At 39.6% G+C, this 19,282-nt stretch overlaps 1 protein-coding gene across 4 annotated transcripts; it reads left to right on the top strand.

The window, feature by feature from the left end:
- Window positions 1-13,750: 13,750 nt before the first annotated feature.
- Window positions 13,751-18,782, top strand: LOC103696789 (cytokinin dehydrogenase 3-like). 4 transcript variants are annotated; one of them, XR_015976167.2, is made up of 6 exons: window positions 13,900-15,233; window positions 15,404-15,531; window positions 15,657-15,920; window positions 16,017-16,279; window positions 18,090-18,559; window positions 18,610-18,782. XR_015976167.2 is itself a non-coding variant. In XM_039123693.3 (5 exons), exons 1-5 carry the CDS (start codon window positions 14,654-14,656, stop codon window positions 18,421-18,423), a joined length of 1,569 nt encoding a protein of 522 aa, XP_038979621.1. In that variant the 5' UTR covers window positions 13,751-14,653; the 3' UTR covers window positions 18,424-18,782. The 4 variants fall into 4 exon arrangements, 2 of the variants coding, with proteins under 2 accessions (XP_038979621.1, XP_089785612.1); XM_039123693.3 differs by having other exon boundaries at window positions 13,751-15,233; window positions 18,090-18,782; XR_016399788.1 differs by lacking the exon at window positions 15,657-15,920 and having other exon boundaries at window positions 13,927-15,233.
- Window positions 18,783-19,282: the final 500 nt, after the last annotated feature.

Genomic DNA, 19,282 nt, shown 5'->3' with positions numbered 1-19,282 from the left:
GTTTTAGCATCCATCATGTCATGTCCATCAGCCATGGGTTCAAAGGTTGCAGATTAGATAGGCGTGGAGGCGAAGGTGGAGGTGGGGGTCCATCGACGGTGTAACACAGTTGTCTCGGTGTATGGGCGGCTTCGCATGCTTATGTCCACCACCGAGAGCACAAGATTATCCATCAATGAATAATCTTATAAATGAATTATACATCAATGTTTTTGAGAGGGTTGAAGACTTGAATGCAATCTACTCTTGACATTTTGTTTGACAAGATATTGGCTAAAACTACAAAGGGGACAATTAAGTAATGTGGTGAAAAAAGAGACTGATGAATAAAGAAATTGATTGATTTCTTATTGGCTATGTTAAATGTATAAACTTATCTTTTTATACTTCAGTGCATGTCTGCACACGTGCATCACTTTGTCAATCATGTAACAGAAGCTGAGCATGGATCCACATTCAAGGTTGGTTAGTATGAATCATGTCTTCAGCTTCTTCTATTCTTCGTAAAACCCTTCGCTCGTTCTCGATGTGGTATAACTTATACTCATCTAAATCATCTCAAAGTCACAGGGCCCTTTCTATCAAATTGTCTTCCCTTCTCTAGTTACTCATTCTATATTTCATTTTCCCATATTCTCTTGTCAAACATCACTGTGATTTTTTTAATACTTTTATAATAAATTGGGAGAAGTTTCTGGCTTCCTCCACTTTCTATATAAAAAATAAAAGTGTGTCTAAGACAAGATATCATTTCTTTGAGGAGGGTTGAAGTGGAAGATACCTAGCAAATATATTTGAAAGCATGTTTGCAAAAGGGGGAATGGAAGACCTTTTCAAAACATCAAATATACTGGTCATAATTTATGTATTCTGATATCCAAGTATTTAGTGATTTGGGTGTCTCTCTCTAGCCCACCATAGAATATAATTAGTCATAGAAGGGGATCAGTATCGGCTGAAGTATTTTATGAGAGGCTCAAAGGACCAAACAAGGAATAAGACTGCTTCTAGGTTGGTAAAGATGACCTATGCCTAAAGCTCTTCATTTCATAAGTTGGCAAAGTGGAAAGCCTGGCCAAACTGGCAAGAGAGGAAGAGTCCAAAAAAGAATTAATACAAAGGAAAAGATAGAGGCAATCTAGACAACTAAGCCTGATATAAGATAACAACCAACCATCCGAATAAAGCAAAGCAACAAGACAGGACAGCAGCATCTAATGAAATGTTGCACTTATGTTTTATCCTAAAGCAAGTGGGGGAAGGCTGCTCCCCTGGCCAGTTAAGACTCCCTCTCATAGACTGTTTCATTTGGAGTTTATCCAGCTCTCTCTCCCTAGAATATTCTGTGATTATTTGAAAACAAAAACTTGAGTGATCAAAAGAATATTAATGAGAGCCCATAAGAATGGTTGCTTTATCTTCTTGCTTTATGATAAAAATATTTAGAAATTGCGAACTACATTTCTCACTATAACCAAAATCAAATTTAACATTAAGAAGTAGTCATCCAGCTCATCTTTGTCCCCATTAAGCAATGAACTCGCATGCATGCAGGGAGAGAGCCCATAAGACCTATCCTAAATTAAGCAAGTTGTTGATTTAAAAATTATTATAAACAAGATAATAACTTCAAGAAGAAAATGCTGAACTATAAGGTTAGAAGTGTTACAACTTATGATCTCATTCGAAAAAACGAGTTAAGAAGATATTATTTAAGTTTCTTAATTCTATATAAGTACCTAAGATCTTTCCAACGAATTACCAACGTGGTACTAAATGCACGTCCGTACGGATCCTCACATATTCTTTTCTATTTGAGCTCTAGCATCTTTGTCAAGCTAAGGATTCAAATCTATTCAAATCAAGTTGCAAACACCACGATCAAGTCGTAGTCAATCCAAACGAGCTTGTGCTGCAATATCCCTAGTCCACATGGATTATGGGTTAGGCTTGGTCTGATACCATTTGTTGTAATCCAAAATCTCATCTATAAAGCCTAACCGAAAAAATATTATTTGGGTTGCTTAATCTGTATAAGAACCCAAGATCTTCGCAGTGATGAAGCACTAACTGGCGATCGCCGACTTTAGGCTCTTTGGTGATGCATTCTCCAGCATCTCTGATGATGATATGAGGCTCTTGGCCAGGACCCAAGCCACAAGTCCAGCAACTCTCCGCTGTAGTTGCCATCAGTAATACTCCAAGGAGTTGGGAGTAGTGGTTGGTACGAGGGAGTTGCATGCAGCCAGGACATTTAGACCGAGTCTAAATTGCTGACATTGCTAGAAGCCCAAGTTGGCAACAATTCAACAAAAAATCTATTTGGATGCTGGGAGGAAGGAAAGCAAAAGACGGATGATAGAGTAATGCGAGAGAGTGCTAGGGTTCTTCAAAGCATCAAGACTCGGTTTCTTCGAGGCATGGAAGCTCCAACGATTGGATGACCAGTGGCGAACAAATCAACTTCTCATGACGATCACGTTGGAGTTGGTGGATTGATGAGCTCGAGAGGAGTGACTAATCATCTAAGAAATTTCCATTGATCCAAATCTAGGGTAGTTGAGGAAATAATAGATCCTCGATAGTAGATCCTCAACTCAAGTAGCCCTCCGGAGATGTCATAGTTGAAGCTGGAGAAGTTGGAGGAGCCAACTTCTTACTTTTTTTTAATTTTATAAATCAATATTAAGGATATTTTCATTATTTGATCCAGTTTGTTAACTATGTCAAGGGCTAATTGAATGACTAGATCATATGGATATAGAAAAATATTTTCAAATGGCTAATCGAAATTTTTAAATTTTTTACCACCAAAGTATTTCTTGTCCAAAATTGAAGAGGTGCCACTCTATTTTTTTCTTGTAAAAGTAACTTAGCCTAACTTTTTTTTCAAATATGAGTATCCTTAGTCAAACATATATTTGCATTTATCCTTAGTCCCACAGATACGCACATAAATATATACATTTATAACAAACAAATGCATTTAACTGTGAGTAAACATAAAGCTGGAACGTACCGACAGTTGCTAAGAGCAAGCCATTGTATGGAAGCATCCAAATCTTTGAAAGCTAAGTAAACCCTACATGAAATAAGATAAAATTAACTAGGGAGGCTGCTTTTTGCAAGATCTCCAAAAGGAGTAGATGAAAGTGGTGAATAGAGGAGGTGGACCAATGACAAGAAGCTAAAGCACTTTAACGTTCATGCTGGCAAGTTGCCCTCCATTTGATGGCATATCACACTTGTTCTGATGAGAAAGAAATTAAATATTTTCCATTTTGCATGCACTCTATCTACTCCCTACTCACATGCACTTTCTTGGTCCTTAAACACCTATTAGTCAGGGTATTTTAGTATCCATCTTATCTTTTGTTAATTAGAAAGTGAGGTCATGTCATCAGCCCAAGATCTTGCAAGTGAGCTGCTTTGCACTAGGGTTGTTGGGGTAATTGAGTATAGCTAGGAATACCTATCTATCATTTGATCTCAATGAGAAGAATTCACTACCATGTGTCTCAATGAAGTCATTATTATTAATGTGATCATTAACTAGATTCAGCTAATGAGCTTTCTCTGGTGACAGAAGAACAAACAATCATGGAAAGAAAAAAGTGCCTTTATGTGGACTGATGATATCAGCATGTGATCTACTTATAAAGGAGCATTAAATTGACATGACTGATGCCATCAGATAAATGGCATCTCCAATCTCCCACCTCTTAGTTGTGGTATTATTCAAACAGGATGAGCACATGGAGGATAGAAACTTTTCCAACTCTATAATTTCTATAAAAATTGAGAAAATAATGCCACTAAAAAAAAATGTTGGTGTTGCATGGTAGTGGATCTTCCATTGCAATATTTAAGCTGCTTAAAGTGTGTCTATCAGCAAAGTCACTGAAGCAGTTCAGAGGATTGAATCATAAATTCTGTGTTTGTAATTTGTGGTATGTAAATTTAAAAAATTGACCTGAATTTTTGAAGTCTGAAGTGTGCTCAACTTTCAGACTTCATATAAGATTTATGTATGAAATATAACTAATAGTTCTTAAATTTTCTTTTTTACTTTTCATGAGAATTGGTACAGGAGGAAATCAGGTAATAATACATCAGATGATGATAGGATTCAAACACAGATCATTGGCACCCTTGAATGGCCATTAAAAGTATAGTGTTTCATTAAGTTGGCAAAGATGCCAAAGAAACAAAGAACAACTGTAATCAAATAAGAGTGTTTGGATGAACTAAGCATCTCAGACTATGAGGACCTTATCATCTTAACACTGATCAATCTTTATTAGTCTGTGATATGCAAAGTTGTGTTAACTATCATTAAAATATGGACATCTTGCCTTACACTCAAGGAGATAAAGCAAAGAATTTGTCCATATGATCTGCAAACTGCTTGCATAGGAAAGGAATAGACTCACGCAATAGTTTTTTGGATTATTCTCCCAACAACTACCATGGTGTTCCCCATCCAAATTAAAAGGACAACGAAACTAATGGGATGGTACTGCATAGTTAATTTAACCAGGTCTTGCAGGTTAATACTAGTAGGTTGAGGACCACCATTACATCTCCATCAGTTTGAGTGGCTAATGTGTGGTATGCTATAAAAGTCTGAATCTTCTTGGGCCCAACGTAAAGGTTTTGATAGTCCCACTTTTGAATAGTTCCGAAAAAAAAAAAAAAAAAAGGTGTGAAAAGGCCATGCTTACTCATTTTATATGGCTGGTGATTTCCTATGACAGAAGATCTGATAGCATCTTTAGGTCTTAAAAGGGGCAGGGAAAGAGAGGATCCAATGAAGAGTAGTTAGACCCACTTCTCCAAGGTGCCAGCCTTAGCTTATTTGAAGACTTGCATGGGGTTAAAAGAACCCACTAAAGGTGACCAAGAGACCTTCAAATCCATAAGCGGATCATTGTGTGTTTTTCCCTGCCGCTCATTTCAACAGGTGTTTGAGATATGTCTTTTAAGAAAAATAATTATTTTTATACATATACGGAAAATAAATATCATTTAACACATAAATCAGAATATTATCCCATTTCATTAGACATACCCATTTAATTTTATACTGACTATGATGCATGAGTGGATGTAATGTTATTCCTAAGCTTCATCAGTGGTATAAATCGCTGTCAATAGTTTGAATCTTAAATTTGGTGCATCCATCACTAATTATGAGTATTAAAATTTTTTATCAAAAATTTAAGAACAAGTATATAGTACTCAACTTAGCTAAATCTTAATCTCAAACTTGTTGGTGTCTGCTACATGAATCTTTTTTCACTATTCTAATATACTTGGTTTTGAGAGTGTATAGTCAAACTTAAAATGCATATTTTACTTCTTTTGAATTTTTTCTAATTCCATATGAATTATAAGTGTATTTATTTTCATGTTTCCTTTTCGCTAGGATAAGTGTAGACTTGCTAAGACTGGGAAGTGGTTGCTCGAATTGAATTAGTAGGAGGTTAAGTGAGTGAAGTTTAGGTATGCAAAACATCAAGGCACGCCATACAAAAGTGCATTAGGTACGACATGATCGGTGACATCAGCTTTACAATTTGATTGGATTATGACATATATGAGTGCAAGTTGTCCCGCCCTAAATTCGGAACATAATACGACTGTGCTACAGAAAGGTACAACCCATAATAACACGAAACCAAACATTTCATTTAACTTCCAAATTCACCTCAAACAAAATATAATAAATAAAAATTTAATTTTATTATCCATTAAATGCAATCAATACTGGTCCAGAGCGTCTAAATCCAGACATAAATACCAAACCCATAATAGATGCATTTAATAGATAATAAAATTAGACTTTTATTTATTATGTTTTATTTAGGATGAATTTGGAAGTTAAATGAAATGTTTGACTTTGTGTTATTATGGGTTGTACCCCTCGGTAGCACAGTCGTGTTATGTTCCGAATTTGGGGCATGACAAAATCTATAAGTACTGTTTTAATTGAAAGTATGGATAAATGGTAAATATTTGACAATTATGAATATTTTAAATTATACTTTTAACTTTATGAACTTGCATGATTCGTATATACATGATTAGTTTGCTATGACACAATTTATTATTATATTTATGAAATGTTTATTTTTACGATATAACTTTACTTTTCAAATGATGAATTGAATTATGTAAAAACTTATGCTTATGTGAGGACTCATGCGAGTGTGCGTTTAGTCCCGCATCGGTTATTCATTGGATAGATCTTGGGTACTTATACAAGACCAAGAAATACAAATAATACCATCCAGCTAGCCCTTTTGGGTGAAGTTTTGAGTTGTTACAAATGGTATCATAGCAGACCCGACCCATAATATGTGTGGACTAGGGCATACTGTTGAGGTCGAAAGCACTCACCACTACGATTGTACTATTTTCTTTTCTGGATCCAAACTGTGGAAAGACGAATCGAGAAGAAGAAGTAGTAGAGAATAAAATCAAACAATCACAAAGAACATAATTTTACGTGGTTCACCCCAATACGGGTTACGTCTACGGAGGCCACAACATAGATTCAATATATTCAGCAAGGGTTACAACGATCTCTCTTCTCCATTGGAGATTGCACAACTAGGGCTTATAAGAGAGATCTAAACCTTCTAGAGTTTACAAGAGAGATAGGACTCAAAAACCTACGCTAAGGTTCACAAAAGATCCCTATTTATAGGTTTCCAACACATAGGAAACTTTCCTACAAAATCCTAAGTCAAAAGCTCATCTTGTCATCCGTTTGAATCAAGTCCACGATCAGGAGTCGACTCTTCACTTTCAAGGGTCGACTCTTCACTTTCAAGGGTCGACTCCTGATAAGTTCGAGTCGACTCGAAAATCCTCGGGTCAGCTCAACAAACCGGCACTGAGAATGGCACGCTCTATCTTCCTGAGAGAGTTGACTCCTTTAATCTTGGAGTCGACTCCTGCAAGCAACCCAAAAAATACCTCTCTGTCTTTCTCTGCGGCACTTAGTGAGTCGACTCCCTTAGTCTAGGAGTCGACTCCAGGCAAGCATGAGGTCGACTCCTACAACCTCAGAATTTTGCAGCTCTTTGTTTGTTCACTGTGGTACATAGCGAGTCGACCCTCTTATCCCTGGGGTCGACTCAAGCTTCACATGAGTCAACTCCTAGATGCTAAGGGTCGACTCCATTCAGCTAGCACAGACTTTTTCAAACAAACTTGAGCCAAAATTCAACTGCGGTCATTTCGAGTTTCGAAGCATTTTTTTTCAACAATCTCCCACTTTCCGAGAAACAAGCCTGAAGCAACCGTAACCCCATTAGCAACATGATCTCCAATAATCCTCCATGTGTGTGAACCTCTTTGTCTTCACTTCTAGCTGCGAAGACTAACAGAAGATGCACAAATGTGTAACTTCTCAAGAGCGACCACCTTTGTCGACATATGTGCTGGATTGTCCATTGTACGTATCTTCTCTAGCTAGAAAAGATCTTTTTCGAGGAGTGACCGAATAAAGTGATAACTGATATCAATGTGTTTGGTCGTTGAGTGAAAAGCAGTATTCTTTGCCAAATGTATAGCACTCTGGCTATCGCTATACAACTTCGCATCGCCTTGCTCCATGTCAAGCTCTTTCATCAAATCTTGTAACCTAACCATCTCCTTGCTCGCTTCAGTAAGAGCAACGTATTCGGCCTCGATTGTAGACAATGCTACAATCTTCTGCAGTTTCGAAACCCATGAAATTGCAGCACTTCCCAGCATGAACACATATCCGGTAGTACTCTTTCTGCCATCAATATCTCCAGCCATGTCAGAATCCACAAAACCATGTAAGCAAACAACAGAACTACCATAGCATAGTACTAAATCTCTGGTTTCCTTCAGATACTTCAATATCCACTTCACAGCTCTCCAATGCTCCTGGCCTGGATCGCTCATGTATCTGCTCACCACTTCTACTGCATGGGCAATATCCAGTCTCGTGCAAACTATGGCATATATAAGGCTCTCGACTGCTGATGAGTAGGGTATATACTTTATCTTATCTCGATTATCCTACATAGTAGGACACTCTTGCTTGATAACTTGAAGTGTGTGCCCAGCGGAGTACTTACAGCTTTAGCCCCGTCCATATTAAACCGCTTTAGCATCTTATCAATGTACTCTGCTTGAGACAACTTCAACGTTTTAAGCTTTCTATCTCTGCTGATACGTATCCCAAGATCTTTCGTGGCTTCACCCAAGTTCTTCATTGAAAACTCTTGGGACGGTTATTCCTTCAGTTTCACAATCTCTACCATGTTGGCACTTGCCACCAACATATCATCTACATACAGAAGTAGAATGATATATGAGCTCTTCAATTCCTTGAAGTAGCAGCAATGATCACCATTACACCTCTGAAAATCATTCTTCAGCATAAACTAATCAAACTTCAAATACCACTGGCGAGATGCTTGTTTCAACCCGTACAGACTTTTCTGAAGTCGACACACCCAATCTTTTTTCCCCTTTACTACATATCCTTTTGGCTGTTTCGTGTAGATTTTCTCTTCAAGATCACCATGTAAAAATGTAGTATTGATGTCAAGCTACTCAAGATGTAGGTCTTTGGTTGCCACTATACTCAGCACCATCCGGATGGTAGATATTTTCACAACTGGGAAGAAGATCTCATCAAAATCAATGCCCTCCTTTTGCTGAAAGCCTTTGACAACAAGTCTCGCTTTGACCCTCTCAAAACCATCTGGTTCAAGCTTTAGTTTGTATACCCACTTATTGTGCAAAGTTCTCTTCCCTTTCGGAAGTGGAACCAAATCCCACGTCCTGTTGGATGATAGAAAATTCATTTCATCTTCCATAACAAGCTTCCACTTGTCACTGGCTTCGACTTGCAAAGCCTCCTTGTAACTTTCTGGCTCAGCACCATCCATAAGCAACAAGTACTATAGGAAGTCAGCATACCTAGACAGAGTTTTCTTGTTTCTTTTATCCTTGCGCAAGCAATCGGAATATCAGCTGGCGGTTCTTCTTCTTGTTTTGCTTCTTCCACTGGCTCAACAATTTCTTCATCGTCTCGAGACATTATTTCATCATCCAGCTCTGCGTATTCTGACTTCACAGCTTTGACGCCTTGGCCTGTCTGTTGCTGCAGGTTCTTGTACAAAATCTCTTTATTGAATACAATATTTCCGCTCCTGATGACTTTCCGATCTATCGCATCTCAGAACCGGTATCCAAAGTCATCACCACCATACCCAATGAATGTGCACTTCTTTGACTTTACATCCAGCTTGGTTCAATTATCTGCAGTATCAAGCATGTAAGAGATGCAACCAAAGGTACGCAAATGAGATAGTTTCACCTCTTTTCCAGTCTATGCTTCCTCTGGCAGTCCAAGCTCCAATGCAACTAAAGGCCCTCTGTTGATCAGATACACTGTTGTACTGACCGCTTCTGCCCAATAAATCTTCAGCAACCTTGCATGAAGCCTCATGCACTGTGCCCGCTCGTTGATAATGTGGTTCATGCATTCTGCAACGCCATTTTGCTGTGGCGTTTCTGAAACTATTTTCAGTCTTTGAATTCCAGCTGAGGCACAATAAGCCTCAAACTCATCACTACAGTATTCGCCCCCATTGTCTCATTCTCCTTTTGAAAAACTGACCTTCTTCTGCTTCGACAGTACACAATCTTCACAGAATTTCAAATCCACAGTTTTCAGGTCTCCCAGTTTTTCTTTGGACATCATCACCTTCATCCCTTTCTGACTCATGTGATCGAGTCTCATGTGCCATGTCTTTGCATCAACAGTCGGATTTGCAGCACTGACGGTGGAATCAGTATCAGCTGTCATGTATAGTGCTCCCGACCTTACGCCTCGAGCAATCACCAAGGCTCCCTTAGTAATCTTCCAAGCATCATCATTGAAGGTGGTCACAAACCCCAAATCCAACAATTGACTTACCGAAATCAGATTTCGAGCCAGTTTGGGTACATGTCGCACATCTCTCAAAGTTAAAGTCATCCCACTTGATGTCTTTATCTGAGCATCTTCCTTTCCTACGATGTTGCAACTATTTCCATCACCAAGATACACCTTGCCGTGATCAACTGCAACATAGTTTGAAATAATTGCCTTATTCTCAGTAGCGTGGAACGAGGCACCTGAGTTGACTATCCATGACTTCGGATGAACATCACAGGAAAGTATCAGGGCATCGTCTTCACTTGCAATTCGGCTAGATTAGCACTTGCTTTAGTATCAGAACCACCGTTATTCTTCGGCACTTTGCAGTCTTTCCTCAAGTGAACCTTCTGCCCACAATTCCAGCACTTTTCAAGAGGTCTACACTTATTTCTAGACTTAGATCGTCCACCCCTATTTTTGTCTCCTTTCTTTGAAGTCCTACTACGTTCTTCAAAAGCCAGCGCATTTTCAGATGAACTCGCTGATGGATCTAGAATTTTTCTTCGAGTCTCTTCACTCAGAATAAGAGCCACCACTTCATCAAACCTCGCTGTAGTCTTCTCTGAAGAATTACTAACAGCCGTAATGAAGCCTTCCCAACTTTCAGACATCTAACCTAGAAGAGCCGACGCCTTTACCTCATCAGTGAATGTGATCTTTATAGATTCTAATTGGGCACATAGGGTGTTAAATTCACTCAAATGTGAATAAACACTCCCACTGTCTCTCATCTTCAAGGTGAACAATCGTCGAATCAGGAATACTTTGTTCGCTCCTGTTGGCTCATCATACATGGAAGCCAGTGTGTCCATCAAATCTTTTACAGTCTTCACCTTGGATATATTGGCGAGGATCTCCGATGCCAAGAACAAATGGATAGTGGCGAGCGCCTTCTTATCAAGATGCTCCCACTTCTCCGTCGGCATGTCTTTCGGCTTTGTTTCTTCTCCGCCTAGTGGTAAATCCAGATCCTTTGAGAGCAAGTAATCCTCCATCTGCATTTTCCATACACCAAAGTTCTGTCCGTTAAATTTTTCTATCCTCAATCTTCCTTTGTCAACCATTAGAACACAGGGAACATTGCTCTGATACCAGTTGTTGAGGTCGAAAGCACACACTACTACGATCATACTATTTTCTTTCCTGGATCCAAACTGCGGAAAGACGAATCGAGAAGAAGTAGTAAAGAATAAAATCAAACAAGCACAAAGACAACAATTTTACGTGGTTCACCCCAATACGGGTTACGTTCACGGAGGCCACACACACAGATTCAATATATTCAGCAAGGGTTACAACGATCTCTCTTCTTCGTTGGAGATTGCACAACTTGGGTTTACAAGAGAGATCCAAACCTTTTAGGGTTTACAAGAGAGATAGGACTCAAAAACCTACGCTAGGGTTCACAAAAGACCCCTATTTATAGGTTTCCAACACATAGGTAACTTTCCTACGAAACCCTAAGTCCAAAGCCCATCTTGATATCCATTTGAATCAATTCCACGATCAGGAATCGACTCTTCACTTTCAGGGGTCGACTCCTGATAAGTTCGAGTCGACTCGGAAATCCTCGGATCGGCTCAACAAACCGGCACCGAGAATGGCACGCTCTATCTTCCTGAGAGAGTTGACTCCTTCAATCTTGGAGTTGACTCGAGCAGACCTCGAGTCGACTCCCACAAGGCTGGAGTCGACTCCTACAAGCAACCCGAAAAATATCTCTTTGTCTTTTTCTGCGGCACTTAGCGAGTTGACTCTCTTAGTCTAGGAGTCGACTCTAGAAAACCTGGAGTCGACTCGACCAAACGTGAAGTCGACTCCTGTAGCCTTAAAACATTGCAGCTCTCTGTTTCTTCACTGTTGCACATAGCGGGTCGACCCTCTCATCCCTGGGGTCGACTCAAGCTTCACATGAGTCGACTCCTAGATGCTAGGGATCGACTCCATTCAGCTGGCACAGACTTTTTCAAGCAAACTTGAGCCAAAATTCAACTGCAGTCGTTTCGAGTTTCGAGGCACCTTTTCTCAACACATACTACAGCACGGATCCATTGGGACTAACTACAGACCGATCGTGGTATTTGTGATTATATTTGAATAGATTTGAAGACTTAGCATGACGATGAGTTAGGGCTCAAATGGGGAAAGTATGTGAGGACTCATACGGGTATGTGTTTAGTCCCATATCGGGTATTCACTGTGTAGAACTTGGATACTTATACAGGATCAAAGAATCCAAATACTACCTTCTGGCTAGCTGTTTGGTGAGGTTCTGGGTTGTTGCACAAGCAAATTTCACTTTACAACTTCAGTTCTTTAAATCTAGTCCCTATTGATGAAGGGTTGAACAACAACCAATACCTAGCTACCATCTACCACTAACAAATTGGCATACATCAAAGCAATCTTACTATTTCAAAATGCTACTATGTTACAATCTTACTATTTCAAAATGCTACTGTGTTACAATCTTACATCGTATTAAACTTCAGGCTCTCACCATTTTATACAATCAAGAAGCAAAGAAATTTTTCACTGATCTAACGGTTAGCCATGTTCTTCTTGATGAACTTTGGACCTATGGCTTCTCTCCGAAACAAAACAAAAGCATTATAAAACAAAAAAAAGGAGGAAACCAACAACTACTAGCACTTGAGGCCCATGGCCAGCTCAGGAGAAGCAGTCATGAGCATGACATGGTCCACTGTGGGCCTGTGGAGGCTTGCTGAAGTAAGCAGCAGAAAATGTAACACTTTGTTATGACTATGCAATAAACTAGCTAATTAAATCATGCATAATTTTTTGCTTGCAAGCTTCACTCTTGCATGTCTTTATCTCGGGATCAATGTTCCAATGACCTCAAGATAAGGGTTCTCTAAGAACTAAATCTTGCATTGAGAATGACTTAATTAATAATCTTAGCCATCAATTTAGATAGCATACATTTGTACTTTTATCTCGTCACAACTTGGCACGGGCAATTGCTCTTATGAAGGAGAAATTATACTCTACTAGGTACATCATGTAGCTGTAGATGCCCCAATCACAACAGCTTATTTCTATAGGCATCACTCATCAAACACCCATTTTGTTGCATTGCTATAGGAATGAACAGCTATAATTTCTTCTTGATGATTTCAAGCCATATTATTACCTGCAAAGGTAAAAATATGGCTTGAAATCATCATACGAGGTAGGTGCTTGAAAATTATGAGCATTGCATGAATGGCCATGCAACAGTTTGAAGTATAAACAAATAAACTAGGAAAGAGTACGCTGCAAGCAAAAAGGTGGCGCTTGCCAATTGTACAAGGCTCACAGATTCCAACCACACAATCTATGGGCATCCTCCTAGATCGATGGTGGCCAATCATCACCATGGAGACTGGGGTCCTTGCCATGGTAGTAACAAGCACAGAACACTGCAAAATATTTTATTCCCTGGGCTTTACTGCTTCAAAGCCTCCCTACCACTCCCCTGTTGAACAATCCAAGCCATTCACTGAGCGACCCTTGGTCAAAAAACAACAGAAGGAATCACAGGCAAAGGTCCCATTAAAGCTCATCATCAGGAAGTTGACAGAAGAGATCACAAATTGGATGGCAGAGAAGGCCAAAGCACCCTCAGAAATAGGTGGATGAGAACTAGAAAAAGATAAATAAATAAAATAGATTGGGTGTATCCAGCAGCAGGATCTTTTCCTCAGTGAGAAGGCTGTCCTTGTAGCTACTTGATTATGATATGTTCAAGCTAGTGAAGGATCCTAAGAGGAAGTTGACATTAGGGGATGGGGGTATGGGAGGTGAAATGCTAAGGCTCATGCATTCCTTGTGTCTGGGTTTGGGGTCCCATAAGATTCAAGCCAGAACCTGGAATTCTCCATCACCCACAAACCATCTATAAATACAAATACCCTAATAGAAGGGTGGTGGAGTGAGATCTATCCTTTGCCTTTTTCCTTGACAAGAGAGAGTCCTGTTCTTGTCCTCTCCCCTACCATTTTATTGTGGGATTGTTCCTTCCTCATCTCTTCATTTTTGCGGCCCTGAGAGGGGGGAGGGAGAGATTTGGATGTCTTTGGGACAAATGAAAGCATATAATTAATGAGGGTTTACAGATTTAAGGGATCACATGGGAGCCTTTTGGCATGTGACAGCTCCTTTTGGGTTTTTGGTTCCACCCTTTCTCTCTTTTCCATGAAGCCCAACTGAGTGCCTCTCACTTCCTTCTTCCTACCACCTAGAATATCTCAGTTTTATTCCACCATTTTCTTCCAGGGTTCTCTTCATTCATTTGCATGGTCTCTTATTCTCTCTCTTCTCCCTGTTCATCCTCATCTATTTGTTGCTAGTCCTGCTGTCTTTCCTGGTCACAAAGAAGCAATCCATGGTTTGAAGCACCAAGTTCTATTTTTCTCGTGAAGGAACAAAAAATCATATAGATCTAACTGATTCTTTTTCTCTACTGTATTTTTCTTCATTAAATTCCAATGTGTTTGCTTGGTTGTTTACTGATTTTCGTGTAAAGAGTTGAGTACAAGTTTTATGGTGTTTTCTTCATCATCTTCCTAACGTACACTCTTTCATATTATTTGGTATACAAAATCCCTTTGTCTCAACACATTGCACCTCATAAGTATATCACAACATAAAATATCATCTTCTTCTATCCTTCTCATGGAGTTTCCTCTGTTATGCACGAGAGTGAATGCCCTTATTCTCCTTCTAACTCTTTGCTCTCCATACAAGTTCATTCAGAGCCCCATGGACTTTGGGCCCTTAAACTTTCTTCAGACCACAAACACAGCAACCCTTGACTTTGGGAGGATCCTCTTCAACTCCCCCTCAGCAGTCCTCAGGCCTCAATCCCCCAGGGATATCTCTCTGCTCCTCAGCTTCCTCTCTGCTTCATCGTTCAGCAAGGTCACAGTTGCAGCACGAGGAGCAGGCCACTCCATCCATGGCCAAGCCCAGGCCCCTGACGGCATTGTTATTGAGATGGCCTTCCTTCCCTCCAACATAGTAATCCACGAGAAGGGGGAAGAGGAGGCTGGTTTCTCCTATGCTGATGTCAGTGGTGGGGCTCTTTGGATTGAGCTGTTGGAGGAGAGCTTGAAGTATGGGCTGGCGCCAAGGTCTTGGACTGATTATCTCCATCTCAGCATTGGTGGGACTCTATCCAATGGTGGTATCAGTGGCCAGACTTTCAAATATGGCCCTCAAATCAGCAATGTCCTTCAACTAGAAGTGATAACAGGTACATCGGAATACTGTGTAGCTAGAGATTTCCATCAAAAAGAAGAAGAAAATTATATATATGTATCTATGTATTTATGTATGTATATGTATATGTATACGTATATGTATGTAAACTTTTGATATGGTAGGAGTTAATTTTTTGTGAATTTCCTTCTACAAAATTTTCAGGAAAAGGAGAGGTGGTGACATGCTCACCCAACAAAAGTTCAGATCTTTTTTATGCAGTCCTGGGTGGGCTAGGCCAGTTTGGCATCATAACAAGGGCCAGAATCCTGCTTCAAGAGGCTCCACTCAAGGTAGAGCCCAAAAAGCTCTTCCCTTTCCACTCACTAGTAGCTTTCCTGTTCCGAACTTTTAATTTCCTACATGAGTTGAATCTGGATGCTGATGCTTCTAGAGAATGGTTTTTGACATCTTTTAGGTGAGATGGGTGAGAGCCTTTTATGAGGACTTCAATACCTTTATCAGTGACCAAGAATTGCTGGTCTCAATGCCAGACTTGGTGGACTATGTTGAGGGCTTCATAGTTCTCAATGAACAGTCCCTCCACAGCTCTTCCATTGCCTTCCCTGCCCACCTAGACTTCATCCATAAGCTCCAGAGCAAAGGCAGCAGCTCTAAAGTCTACTACTGCATTGAGTTTACTGTCCATGAGTACCAAATCATGGGCACTGATGTAGAACAAGTTAGCAGCAGTCCTCAAATATAGAACTCATTTATACTAATATTTCAAAACAAGAAAGAACAAAAAATAAGCTTCATGTGCTTCCTTTTGTTTCAGGTTGTGGAGGAGATTTCAAGGCTGTTGAGCTACCTGCCCTCTCACTTCTACAGTGTGGAGGTCTCTTACTTTGATTTCCTCAACAGAGTCAGGATGGAGGAAATGAGCCTTAGAGGGAGGGGCCTATGGGATGTTCCCCACCCTTGGCTTAACATGTTTGTGCCCAAGTCTGGGATCAAAGAGTTCAGGAACTTGCTGATGGAGAATATTTCCCCTGATGACTTTGAGGGTCCTCTCCTCATTTATCCACTCATAAGAGACAAGTAAGAAAAGTACTCCCTTCACCTCTCCATGATATCTCTATTTATTGTAAATAAGGGCGCAAATGGGCTTCGAGCTCGACTGGAATCCAAACTTCAGCTCAACTCGATTATTACTGAGTAGCAAAATATTTAGCTCTAGAATATACCTATATTTTTCATAATATTATATTTTATTTTAATTATATTTTTTTAATTATTATCAAGGTCGATATTTGAGTTGAGTCGAGTGGATCCGAGTGTTGTTATTTTTTTTTTAATCGAGTTGAGTTTTAAGCCTGAGTATTATGAATCTAAGCTGAGTTCAAGTCTCTAGCTAAGCTCGGCTGGATTGGACTTATAATTGTAAAGCTTGATGGCTCCTATCCCTATTCCATATATGCCAACATGTTGGGCCAACTTACAAGCTAGAGTAGCTTGGAAACCATGTTGGGTCATCAGACCATTAGTAAAGAGTAGTTTGTTCTCCTTTTAACACTTCTGGCCTACATTTCTCTTGTGGGCTAGTATTCCTCTGTGGACTCTGCTATGGTTGTGTAGAAAAGACTGAGGGCAGAGGGACCTTTTTCCCTTTCCTTTATGGGGAACACAGAAGGAGATCCCATGCTGACATTGCTGCAGAAGAACAGCTTTTGTAATCCGTTTTCAAGAATAAGGCCAAGTTAATACATTAAAAGAAAAAACGAATCTGACACTATGGATTCTTACTTTCCTTTGTGGATACCAATGTCCCATCAATCATATCACCACCATCCAGTTTCAGGTCTCAGCTTCTCCACAGTCTGAACCTCCTCTTTTTGACTGAAATCCCCTCAACCATGTATCAAAACATATGAATCAGTGTTTTATTATATTCTATGGAGTGCCACTTACATGTCCCACTGGTTGGTTACATGTGGAAGGAGGGGATTGGTGGCTTGGCTGAGGGCCAACCCAGTTAACTGGGGTTTGGACCTGTCAGGGGGCACCAAGTAGGATAGGTAGCTGAGCTTCATTAGAAAGGTCTAGTTATAGAAACAGGGAAGGGCTATTTCTGATGGTACTTCGGTTCAAGGATTTATTATTTCTACACGAGTCAAGGTCCAGCCACCTTCAAATAAGCTTGTTTTCTCCCCAGTTTTATATATTTATTAATGTCTTAATGCATTGATCTAATATATAAAGGAAACACTTTGAAAAGACATTTAGACGTCCCAAACTGGTGTTTTTGTGAAAAGAAAAAACTAATTAGATGGAGGGTTTATAACTGCCAAGATCTAGTTATCTGCATCTTTGTAAGCCACTTTGCTCAAATGGGTTTGCCTTCTCATGGAAGATATTTTTACAAGATTTTGTAACGTCCATGGGCAGTTTAGATTTGGTCTGGCTTGGAACTTGGTTTCATTTTAGTAGGCATCTGGGCCTTAAAATGGCATCCACAGTTTAAGCAGTTCAGTTTGATGGTACATAGGTGAAAAGTAATTCCCAGATTTGAGAACTAGTTTTAGTATCCAACTAATATCGATATCTAAAAGTAAAAATTGCTGATTGGCATCCAAATATCTGAATCCATTTTGAACCCTATTTAATCACATATAACCTTCATAAACTCTAAAGAGAATTAAATAACGACATATTTTTAGTCTAGATTTTTATATATAATAATAGTTAATTTAGTGGATTATATCTTAAAGAGTCAACCTTTTAATTCAAAGTGTATAACTAGGAAAAATGAATTGTATGATCAAATAGATATGATTATTTCTTTATTTTTTTCAAACAATCATTTCTGTAATTGACTTCAGTCATCTTATGCATTCTCTCTTTTTGTCAGGTGGGACATGAACATGTCAGTGGTATTGCCGGAGGCGGCCGGCGGGCAGGTGGTATATGTGGTGGGAGTGCTACGCTCGGCCAACCCGGCTAGCTGCTCTACCTATTGCCTCCACGACCTCCTCCACCTCCACCGCCGTATTGCTGATGCCGCTTCTGGGCCTAGCATAGGAGCCAAGCAGTACCTGGCCCACCATACCTCCACAGCCCACTGGAAGGCCCACTTTGGCCCACACTGGGACCAGTTCAAGGCTCGCAAGGCGCGGTTCGACCCACTTAGCATTCTGGCCCCAGGCCATGGCATCTTTCCAAGGCTCTATGCCCCTTCACATTGATGTCCATATATCTCCCCACATACAAAATATATGCCACTGTCATTACAAGAACTACATATACTATATATGGTTAGAGAAAGAGAGGGGTGAGAAGAGAAAGATGGAATCTGTTTTGGTGATCCAGCTCTGTTCTTAAGTTTCTTCTATGGGGATTTGCTTTTTCTTATTTCTTTCATATTATGAAAGTTTTGGAGGGGAACCCATGTAAGAGATTTAGGAATTTTGTACAGGGAAGGGAGTGGATCACCAGAGGGAGAGGAGGATTGGGGAGAGATGGGTATATTATTCTGTTTATTGTATGAAAAGAAATTGTCTTACTTTTTCCCCCTTCATTAAATTATTCATGTCTTTCCCTTGAATTTGGTGCTCTAGTTTGCCCCTTTCTGCAGTGTGCCAGCTACTCAGGTTTGGAATGGGAGGTGATGGTGTCCATTTTAGTGAAGAATTATTGGAAGAATATTCCAAATTTTCTGAAAAGAATTAGCTCAATTAAATAATAAAGAAGCAAGGATCTCAAAAAAATTCAAGCTCAAAACAAATTTCAAGCTGAGATCAATTGTATCTCTACCCAAGGAATTCTCGAACAATTTACTCAAGCCAGTTTTTATTATGCGCAAAAAGATTTCAGAAGAAAAAGAAATCCATACGAGATATCTGCACTTAAAGTGCAGCACGACTGATTTCAAAATCTCTTCATAAATCTAGATTAATTGTGGCCTTTACCTGTCACCATCTTATGGTGATCAGTTAGTTATGTATTCCTCCATTGAATGAAAGGATCATGATTTTCCTCAAAAAACAAGGAAAAGAACATGATTTCTTTCTGTAATTAGCTCTGCTATGGGTGAAATATTGCCAA

Source organism: Phoenix dactylifera, chromosome 3 (genome assembly GCF_051530095.1).
Source record: "Phoenix dactylifera cultivar Ajwa chromosome 3, Ajwa_hap1_PhDact_Kaust_v1.1, whole genome shotgun sequence".
NCBI classification, from domain to species: Eukaryota; Viridiplantae; Streptophyta; class Magnoliopsida; order Arecales; family Arecaceae; genus Phoenix; species Phoenix dactylifera.
Note: the sequence above shows the minus strand (reverse complement) of the source record. Positions and strands in the feature narration are given on the sequence as shown.

Excerpts from the sequence above, each read along its gene's own strand:
- LOC103696789 (XM_039123693.3), top strand. The coding sequence starts at position 14,654 with ATGGAGTTTCCTCTGTTATGCACGAGAGTGAATGCCCTTATTCTCCTT. Across the intron at positions 15,921-16,016 it reads TGGGCACTGATGTAGAACAA|GTTGTGGAGGAGATTTCAAG; the intron begins GTTAGCAGCAGT and ends CTTTTGTTTCAG. Across the intron at positions 16,280-18,089 it reads TATCCACTCATAAGAGACAA|GTGGGACATGAACATGTCAG; the intron begins GTAAGAAAAGTA and ends TCTTTTTGTCAG.